Below are 14538 nucleotides of genomic sequence, written 5' to 3'. Positions count from 1 at the left end.
AGTGATACTGTATAGTAATGTTTAAGAATATATTATTTTTTAAGAAAGTATTTGAGAAGGAGAATTTTAGAAAAGAGAATAGAGAAAAATAAATTTTATATTTAAATAAATATATTAAAAATTATTTATTTAAAATAAAAGATATAACAATATAAATTTAATATGTTAATTATATATTTATCATCTTAAATAATATATAATTATTTTAATTTAAAATTAAAAATATATTTTATTTATTTTCTTCTCCTTCAAAAATTATCTCCGAAACGTATCCTCGGTATGAGGTTATTATAAATAGCAAGGCGCAGCTATTATGTTGAAAACAACTTTCTAACAGTCAATAATGCGCTTGACAACCATTTTTCCACTTTATATCGTCAATAGCATCACGTTGGTGTAGATCTGGAAGATACCCAATGAATTGCATAAAGCATATGACTTTGTCTTGAATGTCCAACTAAACTGCTTAACCAAGTTTGAACTTTGAATTCAATTGAATCATATCTAATGGAGGATAATCCAGCATATTCCACACAAAAAATATCATTCTTTTTTCCCATTTCCCCACTCTCTTACAGTACTTGGCGCTTTGATGAAACGTGTTCGGCGAAATGAATTAAATGTAGCCCCATTTGTATAACAAAGAAACGTATTGGTAATTGAATGTTCAGATTTGAGAATCCATGAAAGATATTCTTGATCCTTTCAAATTTATAACTATCACAACAGGAATGGAAGGCCATTTCTCTCGCCCATCTCATCCATATCTAACAATTAGAGACTAATCAGTTTATACATAGAGCACATATCAAGTTCTTCTTTGTTTTAACATGAGAGCTGAGATATGATAAATTTTGAACATACAACTACATAGGATAGTTTTGAGTAAATGATCGTTAACTGTGAATAAATTTATTTAGACCATTTAAAAAATTATAATACGACCAACATATTATCTAATAACTTGTTAGAAAAGGAAATTGAGATATGTTTGAGGGTTACAAGTCGTGTTTGTTGTATTCTTTTAAATGAACTTCTAAACAACATATTAATACAGTTATTTTATATAATCTGTTATAAAATATTTTTAATTTAAACTTATTTTAAATTTCAGATTACCTTTTCTTGTTCCGCAGAGTCCATTAGTAGAAAATGCAACAAAACCAATTCTAGTCCAAACCATAAATTAACCGAATCATAATATCTAATCGAAATTGTTTTACCCAAAAAAGTTTGTTATTGAATGGAAAAATCATGGTGCGGGGGCAACTTTAGATAAAAGATATTTTGACTTGGCCTAAAATAATAAAACGTTAGTTGCGTCTCGGGGCGCCTACACTGCACGCACCGTCGTCGTTGGAAGCATAAGAGAGATCAAAGCGACAAGACGAAGGAAGCGTTTAATGAAAAGGATTTGATTTTTCTTTTTGACTGGGCGAGGAAGGAGAACGAGTTCGGGGGCGGTGGTGTTACACCATTGTGTCGTTTCGTTCTTCCAAATAATTCCAATAACAAAAGCAATAATTTTCCTTCGTTTTCTCTTTCCCTCATTCTCTTCCTAATCCCAATCGATCGCTTCCTAGCTAGGGTTTCCACCAATGCCGCAGGATTCCTCCGAGCAAGACCTCGACGATCCTGACATCGAGTTCGTCGAGGTTGATCCTACCGGTCGCTATGGTCGGGTCGGTTTCACTTCTGTATCTTCGACTTTGTTAAAGTTTTCATTATTTTTCATGTCTCAAATTCTGCGCTTAATGTCGATTCGTCATGCATGGTGTTTAATTTTGCTCATTTTTTAATTTAATTTAATTCATTAATTATTGCTTAGTTTTGCAATCTATTGTGAAATGGTTCGCTTGATCTGATTTGATTTTCTGGATTCTGCAGTACAAGGAAGTTTTAGGAAAGGGGGCTTTCAAGAAAGTGTATCCTTTTTCGTTTCTGAATGTTTCAATGCTCAGTTGATAAATATAAACGTGTATAAGTAACATGGATCCGTTTGGTGGAAACTCTTCAGTGATTTTTTTTTTTATTTGTTATTTCTTAATGGTAAAATGGAAATGTAGATATCGAGCGTTTGATGAGTTGGAAGGAATTGAAGTGGCTTGGAATCAGGTTAAGGTGGCGGATCTATTGCGTAAGTCTGAAGATTTGGAACGTCTCTATTCAGAAGTTCATTTGCTCAAGACTTTGAAGCATAAGAATATAATTAAATTTTACAATTCATGGGTTGACACCAAAAATGAGAACATCAACTTCATCACTGAAATTTTTACCTCGGGAACATTGCGCCAGTGAGTCTCTGTTGCTTCGTGTATCTGTTTCGTTTGTGATTTTAGTTGTTCAATTTTGACTTTGTTAATTTAGATACCGGAAGAAACATAAGCATGTTGATTTGAGAGCTTTGAAGAAATGGTCTAGGCAGATTTTGGAGGGCCTTTTATATCTTCACAGTCACAATCCGCCGGTTATTCATCGAGACCTTAAGTGTGACAATATTTTTGTCAATGGGAATCAAGGGGAGGTGAAAATCGGTGATCTAGGATTGGCAGCTATCCTTCAACAGGCCAATTCAGCTCATAGTGTCATAGGTAACATTACCTGTGAAATTATTACATACATTCTTTTCTGATGTGGACTGTTGTGGGAATCTTCTTAATGAAAGCATCTGTACTTCTTATTATGAGCCTAGGTACCCCAGAGTTCATGGCCCCTGAACTTTATGAAGAGGAATACAATGAGCTTGTTGACATCTATGCTTTTGGCATGTGCTTGCTTGAGCTGGTAACCGTTGAGTACCCGTATGTTGAATGTGCCAATGCTGCTCAAATATACAAGAAAGTGACATCTGTAAGTTGAATGCTTTATTTTCAAAATTTTGGGTCTGTCTTTCTTATGATGTAACACTGGTATTACAATTATTCATTACATTTCCATCTCAATGGCACGGATATCATATTTAGTGTGCTATGAAAGCTCTGTAAATTTTCTGAGACTGTGATGCTTGCCACACCCTTTGGATATTTCAACAATATTGGACACTTAATGAACCTGAGTAGATGTTCATTGTTGTAGGAATTTCATAGAATTTGGATTTGAGGGGGGGGTTGGGGGGGTTGAAGGTATAGAATTGTTGAATTTTCAGAGCAAACTTCAAAAAAAAATAAAAATCCTTGAATATCTGAATTGGTGTTTTTTCTTCTCCAGTTGCTGCCCCTGAATTTTGATTGGCTTATAGGGAAAAATGGTTGACATATCTTCTTTAATAAGAATCACATTAGGTTTAAGCTTTTCTTATGCATGAAATTGCATAAGATAATATTGGCTGTTATTTTCGATGTAATTAGAGCATTGTTCTGAAATTTCCATTACAGATTATAACCTAACAGAATCAAATAATTGTGTAGAAGATATGTATGTTAAACATTTTCGATTTAAATTTTCACTAATAATTAGAAAATGACAAATTGTTTTCACCTTCTTTTCTTATGCTGTGCAAAAAAAAAGTGATTATAAGTAAAAACAGAAATAGAAACAAAAAGCAGTTTCTTGAACCAAGCACGTCTTAATGTCCTTGATCATCTTCATGACTATTGTTGTTGTTTTGTTTCCTGGTAGGGAATAAAGCCAGCATCATTGGCAAAAGTGACAAATCTTGACGTTAGAGCATTTATAGAAAAGTGTATCGCTCATGTATCTGAACGTTTGTCTGCAAAGGATCTCTTGATGGATCCCTTTCTTCAGTCAGATCATGATAGTGAAAGTGTAGGCCGATCTATAAGATCTCAAACCCTTCATTCAGGTAACTATACTTAGCATCTAAATTCCCCAATTAACAATCTTCTTTTGTTTAACATCTGAGATACCAAATGCAGGAAATAGTTATCATAATCAAGCAATTGGACAAAATGCTGAGGATAATTCTGCTGAGACATGTAGGGAATTCACAGTGGAAGGTCAGAGGAGAGATATTAATACAATATTTTTAAAACTGCGAATCGCAGATTCCACAGGTCTTGTATCTCAATTTTCGTTTTTTTTTTCTTGAGATAGTGTCTGTCTATTTGCTTTTTCATTGGTTCTGATGTTTGTTTCTGTGTAGGTCACATTCGCAATATCCACTTTCCTTTTGATATTGGAGCAGACACTGCAATCTCTGTTGCTAGTGAAATGGTTGAAGAGTTGGAACTCACTGATCAAGATGTTACAGCTATTGCTAAGATGATTGACTCAGAAATTCAATATCACATTCCTAGTTGGAATCCAAATGAAACTCCTGTTGACAGTTTTGGTCAAGATTCAGGCTGTACTTCTGAAACTAGGCCCGAGGCCCCTCCTGTACCAAATGATTCAATTACTTCTAGTGGCAATCTTGCATTGGAAGTATTACCTTCAGGTCGTAAGTACTGGTCAGACTCACCAAAGGGAGTTGGTGGAAACTCTCCATCTAGGCCTGGCCCTTCAAATTTGTCTTTTGAAGTGGATGCGAATGCTGAGGAAGGAAACTTGACAGAAAATGGTGCTATTTCAGCTGAGCTGGATCCTCATGATCAGATCTGTGCTGGTGATTGTAGTGATGAAAAGGAATGTGATGGGACTGTTGATTCCCCTTGCAGTGAGAAAAGTATTACGTCGGAATATTTAGGAGCAACTCATGAAAAATCTTCTCGGGAAGAAATATCTGGAAGTTTGAAAGATTCTGAAATCAAATGCATCAGTCAAATAGCATCAAAACTGGAGGGTTTGTTGGTTAAACAACGAGAGGAGTTAGATGAACTAAAGAGGAAGCACAAATTAGCTGTCTCGGATATTTTGAAGGAACTTCCCCCAGAAATGTGCCAGAAGGTCCTAAGTATATGCAACCTTCTGATGCCTGAAGGTGAAATGTAGGGCCAGGGCCCCTTATTCATCCTGGGCGCTTCCTCATATAGAAAGATCATCTTTAGGAGTGAAATTCTGAAGTTGAAATATCCTTGCATGTTTATGGAACTTGCATGCTGCTAATATTTTGGGTTCTTAGAGAGGGTGATTTTTTAATGGCACAACTGATCTTGGTATATGATGTCAAGAGGAAATGCGGTCATAACTAAAGGAATCTGACTATCTTTTCTGGAAGAGATTTCGTGGAGGGAAAGGCTTAACATCCTCTTTGGCTTGAAGCACGGGGTTGAAGTGAGAAATAATTATCTTTGATAGGTCATAAGAGTGGGGTCATATCGATTTCATTTCCCAAGAACATCTGTAAATAGTATGATAAAATTCATTAAACTACAGAAAATGTATACTTGTACATATGATCGCCGGCTGTCAGTTTAAATTATACAAGGGCTTCCCAACTAGTTTTTTTGGGTTTTGTGGTCACCTACTGGAAACTTGGAATTAGACCTCTTGGATTATTTTTATTATCTTGGCAAACTATTCTTATAATTTGGTATTACCGACATGTGTTCGGGCTATTATTTGTAAATACTCTGATAATTTTGGTAGTTCTCTGTAGGCTTTTTTGTATAAATAATTTTTTTTTTCAAATATGTCCTTTCTTTTTTAATCCTGAAATATATTATAGTTAATACCGAAGTTAACATGAGACGCGTTCGTCTAAAAACAAAATATAAGTTATTTAAGAGTTGTGTGACTTAATCTTAACCTTTTAAAGACATAATTTGTTACACAGAACTTTGAAGAATGTAAATTATATATCTATTTTATATAATTTTTTTAGATTTATTAAACTAAACTCATATGGAACTTAAGATATAAATCATTCAAGAATAGTGCAATAGATAAAAAAATACAAGCTTCTTTTTCACAAAAAATGATGAGGCGAAAAAGCGTAAAAATACCAAAAAAAATAGAATTTGGAATTTTGAGATAAAATTTTGTTCAAATACCCTTTCAAAATTTTTGGTTGAATAAATATTTATAAATTAAATGAAATAAACATATAATTTACATCAATCAGAATTATGTATAAAAGTTATGCTTTTTTAAAGTTTAAGACCGTGAAACACAAAATTATATTATTAGTCTAACCGTACTCGTTACAAACATAGTTGTGTTAGTGCATAAGTTGCACAAAGGTTATAGGACTTATGTGCAAATTATAAGACGCTTTCTCTTAAGTTGCACAATGGTTGTAGGCTGCAAGTCGCCCTAGCCTTATGCAACTTATGTATAAATTATAATTTGTTTTATTTTAGTAAAATTTATGTATTAAGTATGATTAGATCATATTAAAGACTAATTTTAATTATTTTAAAGAAGTCAATGACTAAATCTTAATAATTTTTTTAAGTAAAAAAATGCTACTTTTATTAAAAAAATTAAATGAATTTATTTTATCTCACTGAATATTTTAATTATTTTAAAAGAATTCATACAATATTTATACTTTAATATAATAAATACATTTTATTTTAACTAATGTATTTTTATTTACTCTTTCATTTATAACATTTTTTTTTACTCAAGATACAATTTGGAGGGGAGAAGGGGAAACCTTAAGATCAGTGCAGGAGATAGCTCTTCAAGGCTAATCTTAGCTAATAGATCAACTACAAGGGATGAGTAGACTAATACTAAAAATTAGAAGGAGAAGGAGAAGAAAACAAACTGCATAGACTAAAATTTTATATGTATTTATTCTGAATCATGTACTTGTATTTATAGTATATTAGACACATTTGAATTAAACACTATTTAACAGAATTAACAAAATTGAATTAATCTCTCAACATACCCCCTTTAATTCAAATATCTAAGATCTCAACCAAAATACTTGACAGGCTGCATGTGATGTAGCATGTACTCTGCCTCACAGCTAGATAAAGTCACCACTGTTTGCTTCTTGGTATTGCCTGGAAGGACGATTTAGAAGATCATAGGTAAATCAGTCGGAGAGAAAGGGATTTATTTTCTCAGAATTCTTAAACTAAATTATCGAGTTAGAGATCAGGCTGCAGGCACAAATATATACCCGCAACTGTGGGTAAGGACGAAGGGAATATCACTATGTATGGTCTTAAGAAGGAGTAGTCCTTGGTTGCTTTGGTTCTTGCTGCCACTTTCACAGGTGCTGCGGCAACGAGGGCGAGAAGGTTAGACTTTTTATAGAGATAAGCAGTTTGACAGTACTCTGCTGGATAAGGGAGGGGCTTATAATTTGTTCTTATCAGATTCAATGGTGCTGGGGTTCGTATCGATAGATCTACTTTTTGATAACTTTGGAATTTATCCTGTTATGGACATAGGAACTCTCCTTGTTAGTTTAGTTTCCTCTCTTTGGAAAATAACAATTCCCCTATGAAGACTCGCTTTTGCTACAGTTCGGGTAGTTTCTCTTAACCAAACCACTGCCTATGAGTCGTCGGTTCATTCTTCAACAGGCCGGCGGTCAGAGTCTCGGGCTGGGCCCCTCCCACTGCTTGCTGATTCACACGGGATTCCACATGCCCATGCTACTCGAGTCAGAACGTAAGCTAATGATGCTTTTGGCTACTAGACTCTCGCCATCTAGGGTGCAGCACTCGGCACTCCACTATCAGCTCAAATGCAGAAGACACTTTTTACCTCGGGTCCTTTGGAAAGGAGTAAGCAACTTAAGACCTGAAGAGGTATTCTCAATCTAAGGCTACGCACCCTTGCCCACTAATATGTAGGCTGAACAGCACCAGGCCACACAGGCTGAATCGGCAACATTTCGTCGGTAGTGACACACAGCACAACGGCATCAGCAGCATTCACAGCTGACCAGGAAATAGGTGTTCCATGGAGCTTAAATACATATCCCATAGTGCTGTTTCTGTCAACTTATACTCTGTCATCACACCAATCTGAATCAGAAAATTGAATTAAGCTATCAGACAACTATTAGGAAACAACACACCATAGTAGGGACTCTCCAAATATCTTATTGTTCTCTTTGCTGCTACTAGGTAAGATTGACTTAGGAGGTTGCAAATGTACTTCAGTGAGCCAATAATCTGTTTGTATAAGATCAAGAAGAGTTACTTCATCAAAAAATGATAGTAAAACAAATTTTTTATTGGAAATGATTAATTTTAAATTTTAAAATAAAATAAAATATTATTTTATCTTTAATATAATAAACAATTTAATAAAAATTATTATATTTATATATCATCAAAACTATTTTTTAATTTGTATGGTTACTTTAAAAGATAAATACAATGAGAATGAAAGTGATGCTATTAAGTATCCTTTTTATCAAATTTATTATCAAATATACGTATATCGTAAATAATAAAACTTAAAATGCAATATCTTAAAATTTAAATTAAGAATCAAGTGATCTAATAAAAAAAAATAGTATTATTAAATAAAAAATAATAATTTTTTTATCTATTTAATACAAAATTTTGTATTAAATATTGCTGTGCACAAAATATAAGTATGAATCATGAGTGAAAATTAATCTTGAATCCTTTGAATTTAAAATTAAAATATTGTTGATTGAAAATTCTTGATGAAATATTAATCACTCACTAAACTTCCATTAGCATAGTTTTTTAATTCAAAATTTAAATTTTTCTTTTTTAACTTTGTATTGCTAATCACTTATTTGTTTCATTTAGTTAAAAAAATATAACAAAACCTAAAAGATGCTATTATTTAACAAAAGAAAGAGGTAAAAACTTATCTATTTTTAATAAATACAAAAATTTATTTGTTAATATGAATTTTTAAAAATTATTTTAATATAATATATAACAAAAAATATTTTTTTAGACACAAATTTTAGTAAATAATAAATAATAAAATTTAGAAAATAAAAAAGATAGTTTTTAATTATATAAAAAAGTAAAAATAAATATTTTTCAATTAAACATTTTAATTATTAATTTTTTAAAATAAAATATAAAGATTATTTTTTTTAAATCTGTCACAAATAATTTTTTTTTATAAAAATATAAAAAAATTAAATAAAATAAATTTTTTAAAACTTTTTTTAACCTAACATCAATATGTTTCCTCTTTTCATGCAATATAAATTTTTGGACAATTTAATTATTTTGTCAAAATCTATTTAAGTTTTTACCATTGATGTTGTGGATGATGCAGAGGTATGACTAGACAAATTTATTTTTAAATTATCTTTTTTCTCTAAGTTGCATATTAGGAAGAATAGATAATTATTCAAACTTGCCAATGGTTTCTACTTATAAGTGTTTGCGTTTTGTACGATTACAATGTTTTCAATTGCATATGTTGGCTTGAGTCTTTTTTTTTATATAAAGTATTATTGGTTTGAAAGAGTATGCATGCCTAGTACCTAAATATGTAAGTGTAGAAAAACTAAAAAATAATGAAACAAGTAAATACTATTTTTAAATTGTCTCTTCCATTCTATTAAAAAAAATATTTTAAAGTGAAAGAAGTACTGACAAAAAAAAAGAATAGAGACTGTTGAATAAATAAAGACTTCGTTTTCCTTTGAGTTATTTAAAAATTATCCAATTTAAGTTAGTGGAGTATAAAATACAAATATGAATAAAAGTTTTATCCTTAATAAATGTTATTGGTCCTATAATTAACATTGTTCTCAAGAAACTAATCTAATGTTTTTACCTTTGTAAGTTTAAATAATACTTTTATGCTTACCCTTGTAAGTCATATCGAATGGAATATCCATTTTTCTACGCGTAACTTTTATAAAATAATAAATAATAAATTTTAAAAGATAATTGATAGTTTTTAATTATATAAAAAAGTAAAAATAAATAATTTTTTAAATTTTTTTTAAGTTGTTAAATCTGTCAAAATAAAATATAAAAAATTTTGGAATATTAAATCACTTTTCAAAATAAGATTTTTTTTCTTTATTTACTGGGAAAGTTAAATTTAAATGTTAATTTTTTAAAATAAAAACACAAAATATATAAAAATAATAATAATAAATAAATAAATATTTTGTAAGTGATTAACTCTTTTGTTTCAAAATAAAATATAAAATATTATTTTCAAGTTATTAAGTATTTATGAGTTTTCAAATAAAAAATAAAATGTAAAATTTTGTTTTACAAAATTGTTTTGTTTTTAAAATAAAATGTGATTTAAGAATGGAGGATTCTATGTCAAATATTGTTTTTATCAATGATAATAACAATTTATATTTAAGGCATATTTTTAAAAATAAATAAAATAAAAAGTAATAAATAAAATTTAAAAAATAGAAAATAGAAAATAAAAAAAAATTAATATTTTCATTTAAAATTATTTACACTACTTAATTTTGAGTTACATTCTTTTACAATGAGATACTATTTATATTTTTGTTTATCAATGTTATTCCAATAAAGTATCTTACTTATCTCCAAGTTGATTTCAGAAGTTCTACATTGTATATGCAGTTTTTACCTCTTTTTGGTTGTTTTGTCTGGCTCTTGATGTCAACTTTAAGACTACAATCTACCTATTATTATAACCACTTCTCTCTCAATCTTTTTTTCCGTCAAAGCTGCTGTACAAGTCACACTCCAGTACTGATCTTCAATTGGCAAAAAACAATATTTAAAATAATAATAATCAAGCCAAAAAATTATATATCCATTCATATAAAAGTTAAATATACAAATTTAAAAGATCGAAATAAAAAATTAGAGAGAAAAATTAAAATAAAACCAGAAGTTAAAGAATTAATTTAATCATTTTTTTTTTATGAAATGACGTTATAAGTTTTATTAAAATACTATTTTTTTTAATCCTAAGTCTAATATAGCTAGTTAATGAATATAATAAATTTTTAAAATAGTTAGTATATGTATTTGATATGTAAATACTAACTAGAAAGAAATTAGAAATATGGAAAGACTTTTGCATAAGTTCAAACTTTCAAAGAATGCGAACTGAGGGAACTTCGCAGTAATGACCAGAGAAGAAAAGGCAGAGAGAACTATAAATACGCACGGCTTTTCAAAATACGATGACAACTATGTCAAACATGTCTTCATGTATTTCAAAATCAAACATCCAATAGCATCGAATTTTTACAAGCTATCTTTAGCCTTTCAATTTTTCTTCAACGTTATCTAGTGGATATTCCCTATAATTGTCTTGTTTTCTTCTAAAAGATTTGTTTAAATATAACTAAAGCTGAACCTTTTTTTTTGTCACAAATTATTTTTTAATCTTAAAAATTCACTTAGTATATATCAAAACAAATGTAATAGTCTTTTTCGTTTAAATTATGTAAATAACTAAAAACTACATCTAAATATTATCATAAACACGGTTTTGATGTACTATACTAAACACATGTATATGGTTTACTTTTAATTATCTGTTAGTGTGAAATCTTTTTAGAATACAATTTAAGTACTTAATTATATCAGTAAATTATTATATCAAATCTGACTATAATATTATTACCAAAAAAATTTAGCTTTTTTTATTTACAAGTCAATTCATTGTTAAATAAATGTGTAATAAAAATTGTAAACTATATGCTCATGGCACCCGGGCCATTTATTTAATGCTACCATTACATAAACTATAGAAAGAAAGTGATTGAATTTTTAAATAAAAAAAGAAAAAGTGATTTGATTTTAAAAATTCTAACGTATTGATCCAAAAAATTACAATCAAACAACTTGATTCTACATGTGTTCTGGCTTACATTAAATTTATCAAATATATATGGAACACGATCTTTTTATATTAATGTAAGTCTAAAATTTTTTACACTTACTTTAGATTTTTTATTTAACTTAAATTTAATGAGTTATAATTTATTATTTTATTCATCATTAAATTTAAATTAAATAAAAAATTATAAAAATTTTTAGACCCACACTAACGAAAAAATCCTTTAATAAGAATATGTTATATTCGCCATGTATACACCGTTCAGGTTTAAAAAAAATTCAATCATTAGAGGATTTCTTTAGAAAAAAAAAACCTACAAGTATGAACTTTTATTTTAAAAAAAGTACTTTTTGTTGAATTAAAAATATTTACAATATAATAAGACTAATTCTTTCAACAATTTTTTATTTACAAAATTTAAAGACGAGACTTTGTTTAAGGAACATCAAATATGTACTGCATAATTCAACCTCCGTTGATTAAAAAAGAAAACTCAAGTCAATATTGTTTGGTTTCAATAAATATTTTGCTACCCTTAGACTTTTATATGTAAATATAGGTAACTATGCTTTCATTGATAGCTTGTTAAAAAAAAATTGAAATTTGCGTCTAGAAGATGCAAGACTTTACCAAATGCAAAGTCATTTTATAACGGGTCTTCAGTATTCTTTTTTAAAGATAAACACAAGGATAAACAACAATTAAAGTTAGCCTATTACAATCGCAAGAATATAAATATAGAAAAGATTTTATTTTATGATTCAAAGAAAAGACTTTTATTTTAGTGAATGGTAAAAACGATTACCACATCCGAATGCAAGAAAAAGCTACATAGGCCCCCACACGCAGCCTTTTATTATAGGGGCACATACTCTCAATTGCGTAAACCAAACTCTTAAATGGATGATGATAACGCTATAGCCTTTAACTTTTATTTACAAAAGGATTCATATCTATCTATCTAACCTCATTGTAGATAAAAAAATTGAACTAACTCTACCAATACAGCATTGGCATCAATGGCATGATTAACTAATTTTAACAAAAATGACTTGTATGTGTACCCATGGAGCAGAGGATGATTGTGATTATGATTATGATTATGAATAACATACAATATATACACACACATGATGATGACACAACAGAATGATGGGTTTACAATAAAGTTGAGGAGAGGACACTAAACAAAATGAAAAGAATTTGGGGCATTGGTAAGCAACATCATGGTCTTGAATTCCTGAAAATCAAGGCGACCATCCAAATTGGTGTCATAGAAGCGAATCATGCTTCTACAATCCTTGTCACTTGTTTCGTCCCACAAGCCAAGCGTCTTCAACACACACCCTAATTCTTGGCTTGTGATGAATCCATCACCATCCAAATCAAACACCATGAAGGTCTTCACAAGGTCACTCTCCAACTCCTCTACATCATCATCATCATCATCTGCATCACCACCTTTGCTCTCCCCATTGTTCTGTTTTGATATAGAATTATTGTACAAAAACAAGAACTCACTGAAATCAAGGCTCTTCTTTTCCACAAGAGATTCCAACTCTTCTAAGCTATAGTGGGAAGTTCCTATCTTTTGTAGAAGCCGGTTCAGCTCCTCAAGGCTCACAAACCCATCTCCATTTATGTCTAACTTCTCAAAAATTCGCTTCAAGTCATTGGGGGTTAGGAGACACATATTTGCAAAGAACATAAAAAAGGGTATATGAAATTATGAAAAATTGAATATCATATACAGAACTGCTTATTGCAGTTCTCTGCTCTTCTTTAGGAGCTTATGGTTGTTGGTCATGAAACCTTGCAACATCTATATGCCTTGTATATATAATATGTGCAAGATATTGAGAGATAGAGAAGTAAACATGCCACGAATTTACTAATGATAAAAAGGAGGAATTCATATGTTATATCTCTAATATATTAATATATTTTGGCAACATGCGTGGATCTTATGACTTTTTGTTGTTGTCCTTTGTGTACGGAATCAAAACACAAGCTGATACGAAATTGTTCCTCGTCCACTAAGCCTGCATTGGCAATTTGCACGAAGTTTCCCTGTCTTTTCTTTGAAAGCAACTTTATATTTTCTACCCATTAATATAAGCCATTAATCGGGTGAAAATATTGAATTATTATGAGTAATAAATATTGATTATTAAATCTTATTTAAAAAATTATTTTTTTTAAAATAATCATATAAAATATTAATTAACTTTGATAAAGGACTATTAATATATAATTGTATGTCCAAGTTTATAATTTTTATATTTTAAAACAAAATTATTTTTTTCTCTTTCTTTTTCTTTCTCTCTTTTCTTTTTTTGTCAAGTCTTTTTCTCTCTGTATGTATATGTGACCTAGCCGAACCTTATATATGTGACCTAGCCGAACCTTAATGACCCCAAGTCCACTTACATCAAGATTGAAGGTATAGAAGGTGTTTAATGGAGTTGAATTGAGATAGAGTTGACAAGATTTTTTAATCAACTTGATCTAAATCGACTAGGTCTAACGTGGCTTTGATTGAGTTGATGTATATTTATAATTTAATTATTTTTTAAAGAAAATTTATAATATATGAAATAAAATTTATACTATACATACATATATATATATATATATATATATAAATTAATAAAAAAAAATATAAATAAAAAAGAGAGAGAAAAGTTTCCTTAAATCCACAAGTTTTTATATGATAGAATTTAATTAAATATCTAAAGCAACATGAACTTTTTAGTTTATATCATGTTGTGTTGATTGGATTTGCAGTTGGGTTGGATTCATGATTATCCCTAATTTTGGTCCAAGAAACAAGTGATGGTGGAAAGTAAGACACTTTGGTATTCAAGTTATTATTTGTATGTATTTGAATAGAGTAACAACATATGAAATGAGAGTTTAGCTACTAGTGGTATA

At 29.7% G+C, this 14538-nt stretch overlaps 2 protein-coding genes across 5 annotated transcripts; one reads left to right on the top strand and one right to left on the bottom strand.

Moving 5' to 3' along the window:
* The first annotated feature begins 1286 nt into the window (after window positions 1-1286).
* LOC113864345 (probable serine/threonine-protein kinase WNK3) lies at window positions 1287-5524 on the top strand. 4 transcript variants are annotated; one of them, XM_027497979.1, is made up of 9 exons: window positions 1287-1682; window positions 1888-1925; window positions 2067-2294; window positions 2368-2591; window positions 2693-2850; window positions 3619-3802; window positions 3876-3956; window positions 4103-4624; window positions 4697-5331. In XM_027497979.1, exons 1-9 carry the CDS (start codon window positions 1599-1601, stop codon window positions 4888-4890), a joined length of 1713 nt encoding a protein of 570 aa, XP_027353780.1. In that variant the 5' UTR covers window positions 1287-1598; the 3' UTR covers window positions 4891-5331. The 4 variants fall into 4 exon arrangements, with proteins under 4 accessions (XP_027353780.1, XP_027353763.1, XP_027353754.1 ...); XM_027497962.1 differs by having other exon boundaries at window positions 4103-5524; XM_027497953.1 differs by having other exon boundaries at window positions 3876-4013; window positions 4103-5524.
* A 6845-nt stretch (window positions 5525-12369) lies between these two features.
* LOC113853112 (probable calcium-binding protein CML44) lies at window positions 12370-13405 on the bottom strand. The gene has a single exon (XM_027483566.1). It carries the CDS (start codon window positions 13310-13312, stop codon window positions 12788-12790), a length of 525 nt encoding a protein of 174 aa, XP_027339367.1. The 5' UTR covers window positions 13313-13405; the 3' UTR covers window positions 12370-12787.
* Between the last annotated feature and the right edge of the window lie 1133 nt (window positions 13406-14538).

Source organism: Abrus precatorius, unplaced genomic scaffold, assembly GCF_003935025.1.
Source record: "Abrus precatorius isolate BTA unplaced genomic scaffold, Abrus_2018 Scaffold10, whole genome shotgun sequence".
NCBI lineage: Eukaryota > Viridiplantae > Streptophyta > Magnoliopsida > Fabales > Fabaceae > Abrus > Abrus precatorius.
This window is presented reverse-complemented; position numbering and strand designations above follow the sequence as displayed.